The sequence below is a fragment of the Megalops cyprinoides genome, chromosome 24 (assembly GCF_013368585.1).
Source record: "Megalops cyprinoides isolate fMegCyp1 chromosome 24, fMegCyp1.pri, whole genome shotgun sequence".
Classification (NCBI taxonomy): domain Eukaryota; kingdom Metazoa; phylum Chordata; class Actinopteri; order Elopiformes; family Megalopidae; genus Megalops; species Megalops cyprinoides.
The window spans coordinates 3,550,485-3,571,113 of NC_050606.1; the positions used below are offsets into that span (position 1 = coordinate 3,550,485).

At 49.0% G+C, this 20,629-nt stretch overlaps 1 protein-coding gene across 1 annotated transcript in view; it reads left to right on the forward strand.

Annotated features, from left to right (window-relative positions):
• The window catches only part of LOC118771507 (nuclear receptor coactivator 2-like), a 41,569-nt gene extending 26,110 nt beyond the window's left edge, over positions 1-15,459 (forward strand). Inside the window, exons 10-21 of the mRNA XM_036519514.1 lie at positions 659-806; positions 2,766-3,786; positions 8,097-8,334; positions 8,519-8,749; positions 9,102-9,225; positions 9,682-9,829; positions 10,366-10,644; positions 10,881-10,958; positions 12,813-13,206; positions 13,730-13,907; positions 14,176-14,392; positions 14,891-15,459. Coding sequence (XP_036375407.1) covers positions 659-806; positions 2,766-3,786; positions 8,097-8,334; positions 8,519-8,749; positions 9,102-9,225; positions 9,682-9,829; positions 10,366-10,644; positions 10,881-10,958; positions 12,813-13,206; positions 13,730-13,907; positions 14,176-14,392; positions 14,891-14,902 — 3,068 coding nt within the window. The 3' untranslated portion in view covers positions 14,903-15,459. The remainder of the gene's footprint in view (positions 1-658; positions 807-2,765; positions 3,787-8,096; positions 8,335-8,518; positions 8,750-9,101; positions 9,226-9,681; positions 9,830-10,365; positions 10,645-10,880; positions 10,959-12,812; positions 13,207-13,729; positions 13,908-14,175; positions 14,393-14,890) is intronic.
• Positions 15,460-20,629: the final 5,170 nt, after the last annotated feature.

The window sequence follows — 20,629 nt, forward strand, 5'->3', positions numbered from 1 at the left end:
ATTTCACATGACGTGACGTGCAACATAAAAACATGTCAAATGGAACATTTTGCTGAACATGGTGTGTATAAAATTAAGTAAAAGAAGTCAAAATGTTACAGCGAGAACATGTTAATAACCCAAACCCAAGAGAAACAGTGGAACTGAATCCCTCCAGACGTTCTCCCGAGGTTAATGGCTTCATAATGTTCTGTGTGCAGTAGAGGGGATCAAAGTGATTGTGAGTTTGTGTCTTTTTGATGGAGGGTTGTACTGTAACCATGAGGAGTGTAATGCTGGATCATGTGTAATTATGTCTGTGACTGTACGGGCTGTGTATCTGATGTCTTCATATGTTTTGTGTTAAGGGTGCCCAGTACTGGAAAAGGTCCTGAATAGTTTGACCAAATAAAGTCACTTTAAAACTCATACTCTCTCTCTTCCTGCCCCCTCCCCTCTCTCTCCCTCTCTCCCCCTCTCCTTCCCTTTCTGTTCCCCGTTCCCTCTCACTGTACTCTTCCGTCTCTTGCCCCCCTGCCATGCTCTGCCTCCCCCTCTTCCTCTGTCCCCTCAACTCCTTCTCTCTCTCCCCATCTTTCTCTATCCCTTTCTGTCCCTTTCTCTGTCTCTCTCTCTCTCTCTCTCTCTCTCTCTCTCTCTCTCTCTCTCCCCCTCTCAGTTTTGAGACAGGGCCACGCCTTCAGTCCCCTGTACCGCTTCACCCTGTCAGACGGCACCGTGGTCTCCGCCCACACCAAGAGCAAGCTGGTGCGGTCTGCCATCACCAAGGAGCCCCAGCTCTACCTATCACTGCACATCCTTCAGAGGTACTGACTCCGCCCCTCTCAGCTACAGCCATGCACAAGATGACTCCCCCCTCAGGCACAATCTGACTCCGCCCCTCTCAGATACAGCTATGCACAAGCTGACTCCGCCCCCCTCAGGCACAAGCTGACTCCGCCCCTCTCAGATACAGCTATGCACAAGATAACTCCACCTCCCAGCTATACACATTGCGTTAGATTGTTGTCATTTAGCAGAACGACTTACATGTCATCCATTTGTACAGCTGGATATTTATTGAAGTTGTTGCGGGTTAAGTACCTTGCCCAGTGGTACAACAGCATTGGCCCAGTTGGGATTCAAACTGGCAACCTTTTAGTTACAAGCCCTACGTTGGGGCGAGGGGGGGGGGGGGGGTCTGAGCGGAAGAACAATGGCGGTACTGTACAGGCTGCAGCAGCATGGAGGGAGGATAAACCCGCGAGCGTGGCGTTTCTGGGAGAATTATCATGCTCGCAGCGCCCGTTTGCCACCGCCCGCGTGGAACACAACGGCACCTTTGTTCCGGGGGGGGGGCGGATTCTGCTGCAGCATTAAGGGGAGAAGCCCACCAGGGCGCACGTGAACCGGTCAGCAGTGCCCGGAAACACGAGCCCCCTTCTCCCAGCTCCCCCCCGCTGACACCCACCCAGGTGTGGGTGGTAAGCGCTAAGCAGCAGGGCTCGTGACAGAATGGTTGCTGGTTCGATTCCACGGTGGAGCAACGCTGTTGTACATTACATATACATTATTGTCATTTAGCAGACGTTCTTATCCAGAGCAACGTAGACAGGTAACAATTTTACGTTATCCATTCATACTGCTGGATATTTACTGAGGCAATTCTGGGTTAAGTACCTTGCCTAAGAATACAGCAGCAGTGCCACATCGGGGAATCGAACCAGCAACCTTTTGGTTACGAGCCCTGCTCATTACCATTGCACTAACACTGCTGCCTTGGGCAAGGTACCCAGAATTGCCTCAGTAAATAAGCAAGTAAGCTGTATAAATGGATAACATGTAAACATTCTAACTGCTGTAAGTCACTGTGGATAAGAGTGTCTGCTAAATGACAATAATGTAAATGTGAGTGGATAAGGTAGCTGATTTCACATTTCTGTCACAGGCACAGTTCAGTAACAGGTACAGTTCTGTAACAGGCACGGTTCTGTAACAGGTACAGTTCTGCAACAGGTACGGTTCTTCTGTCACAGGCACGGTTCTGTCACAGGCGCAGTTCTGTCACAGGCACGGTTCTGTAACAGGTGCGGTTCTGTAACAGGCACAGTTCTGTAACAGGCGCGGTTCTGTCACAGGCCCTCTGAAAAGACACCCTCAGATTTTGCTTCTGTCAGGGTAACACTCCCAGGGCTGGTCTGGAAGGGTCAGGGTTACCCAAGCCTGTGCTGTCCCCAGCATGTTGCTCAGCTTCATAAACAGCTTTCAGCAGGACCACAATCACAAAACTGCACATGCTGCCACAATCAGGCTACTGAGATGTAAAATTTTGTAGTAGCTATAAACCTAAATAATTGAATTAAAACAAAAGGCTTCAGCTAATGCGGAAACAGCAGCTATTCCCCAAGCGCACATTAGTCTGTAGTATACATTGGAGTCATAGTGAAGGCACTGTTTGTGTTCATTTAGTCCAGTTTCTTTGGAGGGCCGATCATGATGTCTTGAAGGAGACAGATGCTAGTGTGTGTTTTTTCAGCTGTTTATCTTAACAGAACATTGCCTGTGTTGCAATCAGATAAGATCCAGTGAGAGCCTCATTTCTCTGATCTCTCTACACACTTGTCAGCTTATATTGTGTGTGTTTTTGGATGCTGGTGTCGTGTGTGTTTTTTGGTGCTTGTCTTGTGTGTGTTTTTGGTCCTGGTGTTTGTGTTTGTGTGTGTGTGTGTGTGTGTGTATATGTGTGTATGTACACACTCATACTGTGTGTGTTTCCTGGTCTCCAGGGAAACGCCGGGTGGTGGAACAGCCCAGGGGACAGGGAAGGCGACGAATTCAGACTCCCGCATGACCCCGCCCATCCAAGGGGGCGTGTCCACGGGGGTGCAGGGGCAGGACACGCCCCCCGGTGGCCACACAGACTCTCCGGGGAGGGGGGGTGGGGAGCAGCCAGCACTGGGACAGGTGGCGGGGAGCAGGTCGGAATGCCAGGGGGCAGCGAACCAGGCTCCGCAGGGCGGTAACTACCCCCCGAAATCGAGCAGGCCACCCCAGCGCAGCCCTGGCCCCTCCCCCATGTTGTCCCCCGGTGTCCGGGTCAGCCCAGGCGTGGCGGGCGCCCAGTTCTCGCCGGCAGGCGGCTGCGGCGGCACTGGAGGCGGTCAGAGCTACGGCAGCAGCTCCCTCTCCGCCCTGCAGGCCCTCAGCAAGGCCCACGGGGTGGGCGTGGACTCACCCCACACGCAGGCCTCGCCCGGAAACGCCCCGGAGCCCGCGGGGTCGCGGGGGGGCGAGGCCCCGGGCGGGCCGCCCCAGCACCGGGACAGGGAGACGTGTACGGGACCCTTCACCGAGGGCCAGAGCCGCCTGCTGGACAGCAAGGGTCACACGAAGCTGCTGCAGCTGCTGACGGCCAAAACCGAACAGGCCGACCCCGCCCCGCCCCTCGGAGGGGGCGGGGCCAGCCACGGCTCCTCCCTCAAGGAGAAGCACAAGATCCTCCACAGGCTCCTGCAGAATAGCACGTCCCCCGTGGACCTGGCCAAGATCACCGCCGAGGCCACGGGCAAGGAGGCGGGGCCGGGCTCGGGGGGCGGGGCCGGAGAGCCCACCCCCAAACAGGAGCCCGAGAGCCCCAAGAAGAAGGACAACGTGCTACTGCGCCACCTGCTGGACAGCGATGACAGCACACTGCCGGAGGCGGTCCTGAGGGCGGAGCCTGGGGAGGGGATGGCGGACGGAAGCAAACCCACGGGCATGAGGGCGGACAAGCACGACCGCGACCGCGGCCAAGAGCGACCGCAGCAGGTGAGCGGGACCATGCAAAGTGCCATTTTTTCCCCAAAGGCATTTTTACATTACATTAAATTATTGTCATTTAGTAGACGCTCTTATCCACAGTGACATACACAGGTCACAGTTTTATCCGTTTATACAGCTGGATGTTTCCTGATGCAACTGTCCCGTTAAGTACCTCGCCCAAGGGTGCAACAGTAGTGTCCCAGCTGGGAATCGAACCAGCAGCCTCTCGGTTACAGGCTCCGCTCGTAACCTCCACACCACACCGCTGCACACAAATGACGATGACAATGCTTTTTTGAAAGGAGAGTAAATGAGCATATTCCAGAGGATGTGCAGTCCTGTTAGCAGGGAAATCCCTCTAATCAGGAATGATTCAATTAAGCCAGCCCTCAGTTCCTATACGCCCCGTCTTGCCAAGCGGCTTTCGCGCTCAGCTTATCGGAGGCTTAGGCATCGGCTCACGTCCCACCGCTCTGAGTGGCTGATTGATTTCCAGAACGTTCCGTGTGGGTTTTTTTTCCACTCGTCCCTTTGCGCGCTGCGGAGCGGTAGCCTCATCTGTCAGCCGGAGCGGCAGAGGCTGGCAGCTCGCGCCAAGACCCGAAACGCTCTTTCCCACAGGATCTCCGCACCCCGCGATCACGCTCAGATTACCGCCTCTCCCTCGCTGCTCGGCAGGGGAAGGGGGAATTAGTGACCGGTTAGGTTCCAAAACACGCCAGGACAGGTAGTGCGGCCGGCCCCGGCGCAACATGGGAGTCGTCTGAGGCCTCCCCACTTAAGAGAGGCGGTGGGTCAGGCGAAACGGAATGGGGTTTTTTGGTGATGTCACCGGAGCACTCCTCGGAACACGCTGTTCCCTGAGCCAGAACCGCCTCAGGCTGGTCTCGGATCTGCCTCGGCACCACCTGACAATGCGCTACGTGTCCCAGCTCCCGTAGCCAATCAGACGCCGGGCACAGATCAGAACGGAGGTGGCAGGGGTATAAATTACTTTGGCAGCTGTTTGGAGACGAGGGTGTGAATGACACAGTCCCCGCTTCCTCACAACGCTCTGAATAGGAAATCTATTCATTTAACACAGGCAGTGATGACTCTGGAAGTCAGCAGCGGTCTGAGGGTTTTGCAAATGGCTTTGAAATATGAAAGGAGAGGTAGGAGAAGTAATGGTGCTCTAGGGGCCCAGGTGCACAGGCAGGTTCTGCAGGTTTTTGCAGCCTCTTAGCTCTGCTTGAATCAGGTGGAGCGGAGAACGTGCACTCTGAAAGCTCACACACTGAGATGTGACGGAGTGGCTGGTGTTTCCTGAACCGTTCTTTGTCTGTTTCTGGAATCCCTCCACCCGCATGTTCATCTGCATTCGCACATCGGGAGAGATCCTCCTTAAGCACTGAGCTCCCACCTCCCGGTTATATTTTCCCCTCTCAGGTGCTCCCTCTAGTGGCCAACGGGCGGGACTGTGTGTATTTTTACCTGCGCCACTGGAAGGTGGAGCGGCGGTTATGTAATCGCTCCCGTCCCGCGTGTTTGTCTGACTTGACTGTGAGCCGCGTAACTGAAAACACCGTGGAACTTGGAGAAATGACTGACTTTTGGGGGACAGGGAGGAAATGATCAAATTATAACGCCGCTGCTGCAGATGTTAAGGGTAGCGGAGGGAAGCAGCAGAGAGCGACACAGACGGAGAGGCAGGAGAGACAAACGTGGGCTGGCTTTTGCCTCGGATAATCTCTCACGAAACTGCTCTGCTGGTGAAACCTGTGGAAAGATGCAGTGGTGTTTTGTGTGGACTGGGTAGAAGGTGTTTGGGCCTCGGTCTAAAAGCCGTACACAGGTGTGGTGCCTTGTTTCTCACGGTACGTCATGAAGCATCAATGTGAAGCATGTCAAGATGTCCACAGTGATACTCTGACTCATTCACAAAAACAGCCACATACATGCAGGTTCCACCAGCTCCTCTGAAACTGAAGACACAGTCTGTGATTGATTAGCACAATAACGTGTTCATCAGCCCAAAAGTGTTGCATTAAATTAGTTTGATACACTGACATATAACCAGCATAGGAGTATTATTTAAAATATCGATAAGAATTCATTCATATACTGATTCTTTTTAAAGATGTGATTGGGTAACTGGCCGCACCCGAAAACTGTAATCAGATACAGGTAAATAACGTGCAATCAGTCGGTTGCCTTACATCATTTATGACCTCATTAGTTTTCATTATTCATGTGTTTCTCCGTGCCTCAGACATTAGGGTTTTGGTGCCCCCTAGTGGTGACTTGATAACTTGCCTGTGTTTTTTTCCATAGTACTCCGTGTACTGTTTACTTTGAAAATCGCACATGTAGTGTTTTGTAATACAGCCTAGAAATAACGGTTTGCCGAAGGTTGTTTAAGATGGTCTAATAATCTCCTTTATATGCCCCACAACCTAGGTTCCCCAAAAGTGTTATCAATTTGTTATCAATTATTTTTAATTAATAATGAGAGTGAATACCATTAGTAATGCTGTTCTCCATTACAAGACAGCTTGTGGCAGATCTTTCTGGCATTGTTTTATCTAAATTCGCCTGGGAAGTGCTCACTGTTGTGATATGAGCATTTTCTATATAATTCTCAGTTAAGCATTTTAATATTTTTATACTGGTCTTTTTGGCATTTGTGTGAACTTAAGTCACGTTTTGAATGCCTTATGATTTCAGAGAAACAAAATTAATGTAGTGCTGTGTATAAAAGTGACTGTGAGTCAGAGCGAGGCTCAGAAAGGAACCGAACGCCATGTGAAGGCGAGTGATTTGCTGATGCAGAGAAAAGGACCGCAGGAAATGGTGGGGCACTTATGCTATAGCACATGAATTTCAATCAATTTCAAGCCCACATTCACACCAGCGGAGGTGAAATACCGAAGTGGGGGCTCTCTGTCCGTGAATGAGCCCAGCACCTCGTCTTTCTTCCTTAATTTGCTGCCGATGGCGCTGGTGTCCAACGTTACGTCAGCATTGTGGGAACGTTTGGTTCTCTCTGGGAAATCATATTCAGCACAGTGGGAGGTGCTGCAGCCCAGCTCAGCAAGCGCACGTGGTCATGGTAACCATGTCGTCAGGACAACGTAAAAGCCATTCCAGAACATCCCAGACGTGTTTGAGCTGGCCGAATAGGTCAGCCAATCCGTGACACATGTGCTGCTTTGTTTTTGAGAAGTCTGACACATGCGTGAAGGGGTGGTGGGCGTCGGTTTGCACAATATAAGATGTAATGTCTGTGGAAAGAGTAAAGTTTCTATAGAATCGTACTTGCAGAGTGATCAGTAACCTTTGATCTCCATCTCTCACGTTAATGTGTGTATGTGTGTGTATGCACATTTACATATATATTTATTCCTGTAATAGACTCTATAATCCACAGCGATTTACAGAAATTGCGTGCAACAGACCTAGGCATTCAGCCGTATGAGTACTGAATTATTAGTGCCGTAGTTGATATTTGTAATACGGTGCCATTGTAGGAATCAGTGCCACAATAATTGCTGTTATAAGGCACAAAACCAGATGCCACTGTCACCATTTCCAGCCACTAAACGTTTGCAGGTGTAGGTCTGTCACCACAAAGTTTTGATCACTGTGCTTTTTCTGCAGCTGAGGCTTATACAGCTACAGGGCTTTTGCCTCTCATGCTTGCACCTTTCACCTCAGTGTTAGGAGGGGGAGGGGGGGGTCGGAGTTCGGAGTTCGGTGAGCTGAGATCTTCTCTGACTGGGTGGGTTTTCGGTCTGTGGTGGAAAGCTGACGGCGACCCAGCTGTCCTGACTGTAGCGGGGATCTCATTCCAGAGAAGGTCCAGAGAAGAGAAGGGGACGTGATGGAGATGGGGGACCTTTCCAGGAAGGGCTCGCTAGGTGACTAGAGGCAGGGGGGAGGAGTGGTCTGGCGGAGGAATCGCCAGTGGATCATAAGTCTGAGGGTAACGGTCTAATTGTCTAGTTGTGAATTTTACGGTCTATGGTCTATGGTCTACGGTCTAGTTGTGAATTTTATCCCAGCTGTAACATATAACCAGTTTAGGGAAGTGGGGAGAGGAGAGGCACAACATGACAGTATTTTAGTTAGTTGTAGATCGGTTGAGCTGCTCACTGTTCTGGATCAGCTGGAGAGGCCTGATAGGCGTTGCAGGGAGGCCAGTGAGAGCAGAATTTCAGCGGTATACATGTGTGTGTGTCTACCGCGCTGTGAGCTGGGCAGTATCCTACACAACCTCCAAGTCAGCCAATCGCGGCTCATCTCAGCCGCGGCTTGTGTCTGTCCCCGCCCTGCAGGTGAGTGGCGAGAGCGTTCCCGCAGCTCGCCAGCAGAGGGCGCTGTCGGGCAGCAGCATTCCCAGGACAGCCCCTCCCAGCAGCGCGGCTCAGCGCCGAAGCGTGTCCCTGGACATGAGCATCCCGCCCCAGGCCTCGCCCCTGCGGAACGGCGGGCCCTACCCCGCCGTGCAACAGCAGCAGCAGAGCGTGATGGGAAATAACGGCGTGACGGCCAGCCAGCCCAGCGTGCGCGCAGGTGGGTCATCTCTGAAGAGATGGAGAACACAGCGACACCCCTGTCCGCTTTTACTGCTGCTGTTCTGACCTCTGACTGGTAGGAGGCTACTGTCATTATGCCGACCTACGTTGCCATAGCAGCGCAGACTGCATGGGTGTTGGTGGTCTAGGCTTCTCTCTCAGGTGGGCTGTCTCCTCCACAGGAATGCTGGGTGCCACTCCTCCCCATATGGGCATGCAACAGGACCCCTGCTCTGCCCCCATCCCCTCCCCCAACCTCACCCCTACCCCCACCACCGCCCCAGCCAGGCCCGGAATGGTCAGCCAGCCTCAGCAGCAGCGGGCGGGGCCTGGACACGCAGGCAGAGGTCCTATGAGGGCCGGGAGCCAATCAGGACCCAGGCAGATGCTTCCGCCGCAGATGATTGGGAATGGTGAGCCTCGGAATCTTGGGTGACCTATATGTGGGTGGAGCCACCGTGCAGAGACACTCCCCCTTATTCTCACAGTCAGCGTTGTCATAACGATGGAGTGGACAGCTTGCCAGTGCTGTGTCAAACATTGAGCAGTGCCTCTACATGAAGGGGTCTCTATCAATGTCAGTTTATTTTGGTGTGTGAAACTGCAGCCAGTCCTGGTACTTGTGTAGCAAACTCTTACCCTGGTGATGTTCAGCCCAATCCTGTTCTGAATGAAATGCTCCCTGCTGAGCCATGGTTCAGCTGGACTGAGACCTCTATCACAGTGACCGAGGTGTGACCACAGTGTCTCCTCTTCCAAAACCAGCTGACCTGGACATGGGCATGTCCAGTTCTCCGTTCTCCCAGCAGCAAGCACCGCCCAATCAGACAGCCCCATGGCCTGACAGCATGCTGCCCATGGACCAGGGTGCCTTCGGTGGCCAGACGAGGTACTGCACCTCACTCATGTCCCACTTACAGTAACATTGACTAATGATCACCGACCAAACAGCCTTTTCCTCTTACACACACCCCTGGCTTTTATCCAAAAACAATCCCTACCTCACAGCTGTAACTCAGTGGGTATCCCTAACTGAAATTTCAATCGCTTGGTAAGTCTGGAAAAAAAAAATCACCCAGTATTAGAAAACAAACCTTAGGAAGGGTATTTCGTTGGCCAGACTGAACACAAACCCACAACAAGGGCACTTAGCAAACTGAGTCATGAATAATTAATACCCCTGAGAGACTACTGTACAGTACACAGTGTTCTGTTGTAATTCAGGGATCGACCACATTACTGTCCAAATCTACAAGAACATTTCCTGTTCCAGTTGCTATTCAGGGGCTGTGTTGTCTAAACTTAGGTAACCTGTCTAACCTGTAGCTGACGACTTTTCCCACAGCCAGTGTAACCTCCTGGAGCAGGCGGAGTGCCCACCTGAGCCTGCAGATGAGGGGGCGCTGTTGAGTCAGCTCTACTCGGCCCTGAAGGACTTTGACGGCCTGGAGGAGATTGACCGGGCTCTGGGTATCCCCTCGCTGGTGGCCCAGGTAACCCCCGCACCTGTGTGAGCACTGCTGGGCTCAGGTTAAAAAAAATCTAGTCAGCCCTTTTCCACCACTTTAAATGTCTGTTTCCTGTGGAAGTGTACCACCTTTATGAGGAAAAGCTTGTGCGCTATTAGCTGAAGTGTGTTGAGGCACTCATTACATCACATTACATCATTGTCCTGTAGCAGACATTCTTATCCAGAGCAACTTACGTAGGTTACAGTTTTTACATATCATCCATTCATACAGCTGGATATTTACTGAGGCAATTCTGGGTTAAGTACCTTGCCCAAGGGTACAGCAGCAGTGTCTCCGCAATCAAAAATCAAACCAGCAACCTTTCGGTTATGAGCCCTGCTCCTTAACCCCTGTGCTACTCCCCCTTATGTCATTAATGAATTGTAAAAGTGGTTATTTATTCAGAAGTAATTTGGTGTATCAGTCTCTCTCTGCTTGGAGAAGCTCTCTTTGGTGTCAGTGTTGCTGTTTTTGCTGTTTTTTGTAACCGTGTTTGTGTGGTGGTCGTGACCTCGCAGGTCCCCCCGGTGGAGCTGGAGCAGTTCACCCCCCAGGACCCCAGCTCCAAGCCGGCCATGTACACCCAGCCATATGCCACGCCCACCCCCATGGCCCCAGACAGACCCGTCCCCATACAGGACGCCAGCTTTCACGCCATGGGCGGACCAATGGGACAGCGGCCAGGCTACCCTATGCTCCGCCCACAGACCCGCCCAGGACTCCGCCCACTCAGCGCCACGCCCAACCAGCCCAACACCCTGCGACTCCAGCTGCAGCATCGGCTGCAGACGCAGCAGGTGCAGACCCCTCCCTCTCTCTCTCTCTCTCTCTCTCTCTCCTTTCTCCCCCATCTCTCTCTCTCTCTCTCTCTCTCTCTCTCCAGCTTTTCACATATAGCAGGAGCTGTTTCTGTCTGTTTCTGTTTCTGTCTTACGTTAGTGAAACCGATTAACTAAGGTAAACAGCCGAATACATTATGTACTTAAAAAGTGCTGTTTTGTCTTTTTTTTCCTTCTATTGGAACTATCATCAGAGCCGACAGCCAATCATGAATCAGATGGTCGGCGTGCCCAATATGAACCTACCTCTCAGACCCCACGTACCGAACCAGGTGAGTGCACTGGGCATGCTCAAAAACACCGCTCCCTCACGAGCAGGAAGTCAGTGCGTCAGGACAGCCAGCGGAGGCACGCACCTTCTGATTTCAGCTGTTTAACTGGTTACTGTGCAGAACGAAAATCCCGAAGACAAATCGCATTGCTTCATTTTTGTAGGAACATCTGGCATCAACACAGACATGTGTTCATGAATTATAGTGGCAATAATAACAACAGTGATGTTAATAATAGCGATTTATATGATGTCAGCAGAGCTGAATAGAGCCTGGGAAATAGCTCATGTCCTTTTTTTTTCCTTTTATCACCAAAATGGATTGCTTTGATAAAAGGCAAATGACTAAAAAAATTACTCGAAATTACACTGCAGTGCACAATAGCAAAAGCAGACATGGAATATTATAACATATTGTGATTATTGCTTTGGCGTTCACACGAAGCTCACTGTCAGAGCCTGGATGGATTTATGGTACCGACTGAGTCTGCATGTGATTATGATCTACAGTATAATTCTGTGCGGTTTCACTTTATACCTTATGGATAGCCCGTCACATTCTCTGTGCATGCCGCTTTGGCTGATCCACATATATTTCATTACCTTACTGTCAGTTAGCAGACGTTGTTATCCTTGTTATCCAAAGCGACTTACGTCGGTCACAACTTTACGTTACCTATGTATACAGCTGTATATTCATACCTGTACCCAGGCAATCCTGAGTTAAGTACCTCGCCCAGAAGTACAGCAGCAGTGTCCCAGTGGGGAATCGAACCCGCAACCTTTTGGACTCCACATACCATAGAGATCGCTTGACATCAGCAATACCTACGAAGCATGGCGCCCCTGTGTGACTGTGTGTCTGTCGGGGAGCCGTGACCTCGCAGGCCGCGGTGCCCCTGTGTGTCTGTCAGGGAGCCGTGACCTCGCAGGCCGCGGTGCCCCTGTGTGTCTGTCAGGGAGCCGTGACCTCGCAGGTCATGGTGCCCCTGTGTGTCTGTCAGGGAGCCGTGACCTCGCAGGCCGCGGTGCCCTTGTATGACTGCGTGTCTGTGTCTCTGTCAGGGAGCCGTGAGCTCGCAGGCCGCGGTGCCCCTGTGTGTCTGTCAGGGAGCCGTGACCTCGCAGGTCATGGTGCCCCTGTGTGTCTGTCAGGGAGCCGTGACCTCGCAGGCCGCGGTGCCCTTGTATGACTGCGTGTCTGTGTCTCTGTCAGGGAGCCGTGAGCTCGCAGGCCGCGGTGCCCCTGTGTGACCCTGTGTCTGTGTCTCTGTCAGGGAGCCGTGAGCTCGCAGGCCGCGGTGCCCCTGTGTGACCCTGTGTCTGTGTCTCTGTCAGGGAGCCGTGACCTCGCAGGCCGCGGTGCCCCTGTGTGACCCTGTGTCTGTGTCTCTGTCAGGGAGCCGTGACCTCGCAGGCCGCGGTGCCCCTGTGTGACTGCGTGTCTGTGTCTCTGTCAGGGAGCCGTGACCTCGCAGGCCGCGGTGCCCCTGTGTGACCCTGTGTCTGTGTCTCTGTCAGGGAGCCGTGAGCTCACAGGCCGCGGTGCCCCTGTGTGTCTGTCAAGGAGCCGTGAGCTCACAGGCCACGGTGCCCCTGTGTGACTGCGTGTCTGTGTCTCTGTCAGGGAGCCGTGAGCTCGCAGGCCGTGGTGCCCCTGTGTGTCTGTCAGGGAGCCGTGACCTTGCAGGCCGCGGTGCCCCTGTGTGACTGTGTGTCTGTGTCTCTGTCAGGGAGCCGTGAGCTCGCAGGCCGCGGTGCCCCTGTGTGACCCTGTGTCTGTGTCTCTGTCAGGGAGCCGTGACCTCGCAGGCCGCGGTGCCCCTGTGTGACTGCGTGTCTGTGTCTCTGTCAGGGAGCCGTGAGCTCGCAGGCCATGGCGCAGAGGCAGAGGGAGCTGCTCAGCTCCCAGCTACGGCAGTGCCAGCTGGAGCAGTCCCAGCAGCAGAGAAGCATGATGATGCGGGCGCAGTCCATGGGCGGAGCCTCCGCCGGCATGCCGGGCCCCGCCCCCAGCCCGCGGGTCCCCCAGCAGCTGCCCTACGCACCCAGCTACGGCACGGGCCTGGCCTCCCCCCAGCCTCCCACAAGCCCCTTCTCCCCCACCTCCCCCGGCCTCCCCGCCCCGCAGCTTCTCTCCCACAGCCCCGCCCACATGGGCCTGGCCAACCAGGGGATGATGGGTAATGTAGGCGGAGGACAGTTTGGGGCCCAACTGCGGCACAGTGCCTTCCAGTTTCCCAACTCAGGTATTGCTTTTTTTTTTCCCCCAGATTGCTTAGTGTTTTCTGTATTGTCCAATGACGTGGCAGGACCGAGCTTTGCAGTTTTCCTCTTTCACAGAGATGTGATGATCAGTGGAAAGCACCATGAACAATAAATTGATCTGTAATGAGTGGCCACGTGCTTATAAGGTTATATTGAAAGAGATCCAATTCTGCACTGGCGATGTTCCCACCTACGCTCAGAGTCCTACCAGGTGATATCATTGGGCCCTGCTGGAACAGCGTATGACCACAAGGTGGCAGCGCATCTGCATCTTTGGCTTCAGCCTGTTTGTTGCTTAATTAGAAGAATTGATGTTTTGCATGTGGCATTCTCTGAGTGTATAACATTGCTTTATTATATGCAGATATGATTGCATTATTGGTACATTAGGAGCAGTCAGGTTAACGTATATTAAAAGAGGGTTCAGTGGCACGTTTAATCTGTGCCTCACCTGTGCCTCACCTGTGCCTCACCTGTGTCTCACCTGTGTCTCCTGGCCCACAGGTATGACTCAACAGCCAGATGCAGCTTTTGCAGGATCCACCACCCCTCAGAGCCCCCTAATGTCCCCCAGACTGAGCCACACCCAGTCTCCCATGATGCAGCAGCCACAGGCCAGCACCACCTTCCAGCCCTCCCCTGACATGAACAGCTGGACTCAGGGCCCCATGTGCGGGAGCAGGTGAGCATGCGAGCCCCAGGCTTCAGGCCTGTGTCTGGAGCCCTGTTATCTGTAACACAAACACACCTAGAGTGTGCAGCTGGTATTGCTGTTGATTAGCACAGACTATTATGTGTTCCCAACTGTTAGAATACGCTCAGAGGTTAAAAGATTTCGAAAAGGTTTGCACTGTGATAAAATGGAAATACTCAGTTGCATATTTTTGCTGGCCGCAGTGCAGCAAAATAAAGTGGCGAGTCTTATTTTGTCTTGGTCTGTCCTGGGACAGCATGTTCACACAACAGTCAGCACCGCAGTTTGTCCATCCGTCCAGCGGCGGCATGTACAGCCACAACATGAACGGGAACATGAACATGAACATGACCGCATCCATGGTTACCAGCTCCGGTGGCATGAACAACCTCAACCAGATGCCAGGGCAGATGGGCGCAAACTCAGTGACCTCCGTGCCTACGCCGGGCCTTCCCCCAATGGGCAACGAGCAGGTGAGAGGCTCCGCCTACAGGAAGACAATATCAGACCAATCCAAGGTGTTGGGTAGGAGGGTAGACCTGTATTTTCCCCCCAAAGCCATCATCAGCGATTCTATCTCTACAGTAGTAGGTTTTCTGGGTACTTTGTCTTGGACTGACATGTTTAAACAGGAAAAAAGACTAACCTAGGTAGCTTTGTATATCCCCTGTGTGGATATTTTTTTTAGGAGAAGCGGAGTCACAGAGCTGTTAGCAGACTCTCCTAAAACATAAAAGCCTTAGCTGGTATAGAGCGCCTTAGAACTACTGCTGTTTTCCTACTTTACCTAGCACAGAAGAATGAGTTCACTGCGATTCACCAGCTTTGTAACATCAAGATGCTTTATATGGCTTTATATGGCTGTACAGCAAGTTGGATGACTCAGTTGTTTTTTAATCTTTTTCAAATATTAATTTTCAAATAATGATGCCACTGTGTTGTTCAAATGGCTGCTTCTTATCCCTTTCCAGAAGTATTACTGACCCTCACCACTGGTGGACCCGCAACCTGGAATGACAGTGGAAACAAGTCAGCGACCAATGGAAACGCGGCACTTACACAGGCCAGCCAATCAAACTGCAGTCCATGGAGCGCCAGCTGAGAAGTGTGTTTCTCTTCCCACTCAGGCCCCGCCCACATAAACACCTGACAGTCGCTGTCCGTCAAACTCACGGTCACGTGACTTTCTGTACGCCTCCCGTGAATTCCAATCCGGTGGTGGCGTGGGGACTCTCGTCAGATGAATGTATTCCTCTCTTGGGTCGACAGTCATGCCGGCCCCCGCCTCAGAGTGTACGCTGTTGGTGTAGCTCCTCCCCCTCCCTCTGTTCGCGGTGGGGTGCGAAGGCTCCGCCCTCCCTCAGAACTCTGGATGAAAATTGACGTTTTTAGCGAGCGAGATGCGGAATGAATTTAAACAATTTCTAAATCAATCAAGAGGAAAGAAAAAAATGTAACAGCGGAATGATTTGAATAGCATATACAGTTTTGTAAAATATTTCTGATGGTTTATACTATTAAGTCGGTCAAATATAGTCTAAAGGCAGGTTGGTAATGATTTAAATTAAAGTTTTATTCATATGTGTAGATCTTTTTTATGTTATTTTATTTTTGAACAATTCAGTCCAGTACTTTATAATGAAATTCTGTATAGTAAAAAAAAAATCAGTAAGGCACTTTTTAAACAGCCGGAGTGTTTCATTAAAATGCACACCGTTGTGTTTTAAACACCTAAAAATGGTTCTGTCTGAGATGCTTCTGTTTGAAATATGAATATTTGGTCCAGTAGTTTCAGGTAAACTGTAGAGGTATCACCTGATGTGGTAACAGTAGCGAAATATTGATTGATTGTTCTGTATATATCATTTGATTTTTTTTTTCTCCTTTTTTCAGTCTGATCTTTATTGCTGCTTGGGGAATCAGAATGGTGTTTCTCATGTTTGCTTGGGAAGGTGAGACACAGCAGTCACGTGATTACCTCATATTGTGATGGTACGGGGGTGGGGGGGGGGGGCAGGTTTATCCGCAAAACACTTTGAGGATATGGGTACACAGTGCGTAGCTTGTTATTTGCCTCTTAGCCTTTGGAATATACACCGTGAATTGGAAAAAACACAAAGAGCCATAACTCTAAATTGAAGCGGGGGGTTTTTGTTATTGTCTGGTGTGGAGCGCCGGACACAGGCTGCTTGGCACAGAATCACAGAATATTCCGCTGGGTGTACTGAAGCAATAACTCTTCCTCAAGGATCTTAAATAACACTCAAGCTTTTGGTTTTAAATATTTTCTACCAGCTTTTCAGGAGTCAGGTTTCTCCCGTTTTTACACCCAGTTTTTAAGTTGGATATTATTGCAGGTTTATTTTAGAGTGTGAATCAGCATGGTCCTCTATCGTTTCCCTAGGGGAGGTCGGGAACGCAATTTTGGCATTTTAAAAACTCCTTTTCTTATTTTGACAGTGAGCTGATTTTTCTCTAGGGGGTCACTTGAGGAGGTCCTCTGAGCAGTGATGTGGCCATAGTCTGTACCTCAGTACTGATCCTGGATCTGTATCTACTGTTCGTGCTGAGTGGATGTTGTCAGGACAAGGGGTGGTTAGCATGATCGGTTGATTGGAGCACAATATAATCACACAATGGCTATATCACTGTGGATCAGTTACAGTGAGACTTAAAACACTCAAATGACCCCCTCCCAGTTGTATTATTCTAATTACCCCATGATATATGACAAAAAGCTAAATTCCTTTGCTTTTTACATGTCACTTAAATATTTTTTTCAGTTACAGAACTGGAAAAAACAGTGAATTCACAGACTCCCACAAACTCATTTTGCTGTAACTGTGTTTGCAGTAGGTTATTCTGAGAGTTGGGTCCCTGTTTTGTGGTTATGGCTCCAGTTTTTTTTTTTTTAAACTGGATTTTGTAGATGTCATTGGGGGTGTATGGGCCCTGATGTCACTCTTTACCTCATACATGATTCACTACCTGGTTATCTTAACCCTTAAGCTGCTTTACCAGAATGGAAACCTACATCTACTGACCAAATGTACTTTCACAACCACAGCCTAACCTCTCACAGTGAGTTTACAGTGTAGGTGGTATTTACCAAAACTTTCCGTATGTTGCACGTTCTGACACATGTTGTTTTTTTCCCCCTGGGGTTGATTCACATTTTTTTAATTAAATTGAAGTTGTTCAAACAAAAAAAAGGGGTTAGAATTTAACCAGCTGTTGCAAAAGAGACATGCAGCTCCTTTTGCAAAATCCAAAGATTGAAAGATTGTTTTAAATAAATATAAGCCATTACACGCTGAATTGGAAATCAAGTTTAACAACCATTTTTATATGTATGATGTGTGTGTGTGTGTGTGTGTGTGTGTGTGAGGAGGTGCAAAGAAACTATTTGCATACAGAAATCAAAATGACATGCAGCCATGGATACATTTACAATCAGATGTCATTAATTTAGTTTAAAAAGTAAGAAACATTGTTCTTTTGTATAGCCTGCTGTTTCCTTACAGATGGTAAAATGCTAACTATGAGAACCTCAGAATGCTAAACAAGCACATAATGCCTTAGATGTTTTTGTTTTTGTTGTTGTTGTTGTCGTCGTTTCTTTGTCTTGTATATTACTATGAAGTTGTCTATACTATTTGTATAGTGAACTATGTACAGTATTGAATGAACGTTTCATCACTCAACATGTTTTGGTTTGCTGGAAACGGAACACGTGGCTTTCTTGGGCAGATTCACCGTGTTATCACTGTTAATTTCCCGTGTTATGTTTGTGATCAGTTGTGGGATCCTCTATTATTTGCACAGTTGTTTCTCGCTGTCTGAAAATTGTGTATTAAGAGAAAGATGTGACAGTAGACCTAAGCAATATGAGAAATAGACGGATTTGGGGCGAAGGCTTTCAGTGTTTCAAGCCCATAGATGTATTTTTTTCCTTTTGTGTTCACACCAAATATCACCTCATCCATCTGCAATATTGTCCTCGTGTGAGTACTTTATGCAAAGTTAGATATTACCTGAAAAGAAACCGGGACACGTGTATGCAAGCTGTTCATCAATATTGCTTTGCGTATGCTAGACCTATTTGGTGTTCCATGCCATTGTAAATAAAGGATTCTGTATTTGGAACAGTGAACGAACTCACTGGTGATTCTTCCCCCCTTAGAACAGACATCAACACACCATACACGTCTCTTCAACGAGTAGCCTAGGTTTTTGCTTGTTGAGTCCAGTTTTCTCTTCTTTTTCCACACAGAGTGAACATACTAATCGTGTATCCTTTTAGAGAGCTCCGGCTTGAACGTCTCCTGCTTAAAAAGGCAAAAGTAAACGAATAGGTTAAAAAGAGGAAAGAAAACTTCAGTCTTTCCGGCGCTGAGTTTTATTGTACTCAAGTCTTTGCATCTTCATGTCATAAAAAATGGGAATCTGCATAACAGTGATTATAGTAACAATATAAACATACAGTAAGTGGTTGTATCCCGCCTTTAATGTGTGGTTCAGATCTCACCCACAGAGACGTGCACCTCTTTCATGTTCAGTACATTGGTTCCATGACTCTGATGACTGTCTAAAGCTCAGCTTTGCTGCGGAGAGGGAGGATTTCAAAAGGAGGTGAGTGTAGCAGAGCTGAAAACAGTAGCTTGTGTGAGTCCTGCCAAAAGGCGATAGGGCAGCAGGCAGCCGAGTGATTACAGCTGTGACACCAACCTCTAGATAATCTCTCTAATAAAGCCTTCATAAGCATTCAACACATGGTCTCTGGCTGATTTTTTTAATCACTTGGCCATAAAATGAACACTTGGAAAGCAAAATTGTGAACGCTGACCTACAGAGAAGGTGACTGCATACCAAAGCTGGGTCTTGATTTTGGCACTTTTATCAAAATGATCACATGATGAAATTTGAGAAAATAGAGGTAACACATAACATGGGAAGCGGATAAACCCCATCACTGTTCTTGGGAAACTGATACAGATCAAATACTCAACAGAGTTACTCGGTCTAATTAACCTCATATACTTGAGGTGGCTTTTGAGAGTTATGCGTGCACACTTTCCAGTATCTAAGCAAGTATGTGTGGTTACTAAGGCATTCATTAGCTCCTGTATTTTCACACAGCACTAGGAAGTTCACGCGTGAGCATCACTATCTTGTGAGATTGAGCACAGCGTCGCTACACAAACGGTGCTCAGTGAACCTGGGTAAATGTTGAATTAAATATTGAGATGAAACTAAAGTTTGAGTTCAAAGTCTGAGTTTGAACAGCGGTGTTGTGAAATGCACTGAATCACACTTCATAGTAGGTGAACTCTAGGACCTTACTGTAGGTCAGGCGAAGCACATCTAAAAATAAAAAAGAAAACAATCATACAAAAAATAAAACTCATGTGGCAAGCTACAATCAAATTATCGGAATTTAAGAGCCTCATTTCAATGATTAGTGCGTGAAACAAACATTTCTCTTATGAGGACACGTAGGTCCACGGCCATACTCAAGTCATAACTATAAGGCTATGGTAGGCACAAAGTACAGTGCATTCTCTGCATGTCTGTTGTTGTAGCCATCTATTAGCTTTGTGATTCACCTGAAAATCCACCTGCGGCTCCCTTTTGGCACAGGGGTCAGTGTTGCAGTATGCAGTGTGTAACACATCAGCTATGGGGCAGCAGTGTAGCATAGTGGTAAAGAGCAGGACTTGCAACTGAAAGGTTGCTGATTCAATTCTTTGCTGGGGCACTGCTGCTTGGGCAAGTGGGCAAGTACTTAACCCACAATTGTAACTGTAGCCGATGTAAGTTGCTCTGGATAAGAACACCTGCTAAATGCCAATAATGTAGCCTATTGTAATGTTATCTCAGTGCGCCATTAACCATATGTTTGACTGCACTAACCTTGTCCTGGCGTGAGCTTCTTGTCAATGTTTCGCAATTTAAGAGAAAAAAAGAATATCTTGGCAATACCAATGAGGATATTTCACCCAGATAATACCCCTCCCAAACACACCCCCACACCAGTGGTGGCTTGTGAGCTGGAATCGGGGGAGGCTGAAACATTACCTTTAAACCTATCATTACTTTCAACCTGTTCCCCTTTATCCTCCTTGATTAACAATAAAACAAATAATTCACAGAATAGGCTAATTGACACCAATGCGTAAATAGAGCAAATGATTATGCTCGCGAAACAGCGCAAATTGTCTGTAATTTGTTTAATTAACAAGGATGGCAATTTGAACAATTAAGTGGCAAGTAATCCCAAAGCTTTCTCTTAAATGTTTCACATTATAGCTTTCTTGTGTTACAAATTTCAGATTACAAAACTGAGCTAAATTTAGTTAGATCGATTTAAATTACTGAGAATAAACTTTTATGTTAGGTTGAGTGCAATGAACAATACATTTAGAACACAGACCTCACAAAAGCTGTGATGTGTCATGAGCATTTAATGTAATTTAAATCGATAAATGCGATCCTTGTTAATTAAACAATCTCACGTTGTAGCTTTCGCAAGCACACAAACTACAGACAATCTGCGCTGTTTCGCGAGCATAATCATTTACTCCATTTACGCAGTTGGTGTCAATTATTCTGTGAATTGATTGTTTAATTGTTTATTGCCGCCACTGCCCCACACACACAATATAAAAGTGCTGGTGTTGTTCAACACAGATCACTTCAGAAGAAACCCT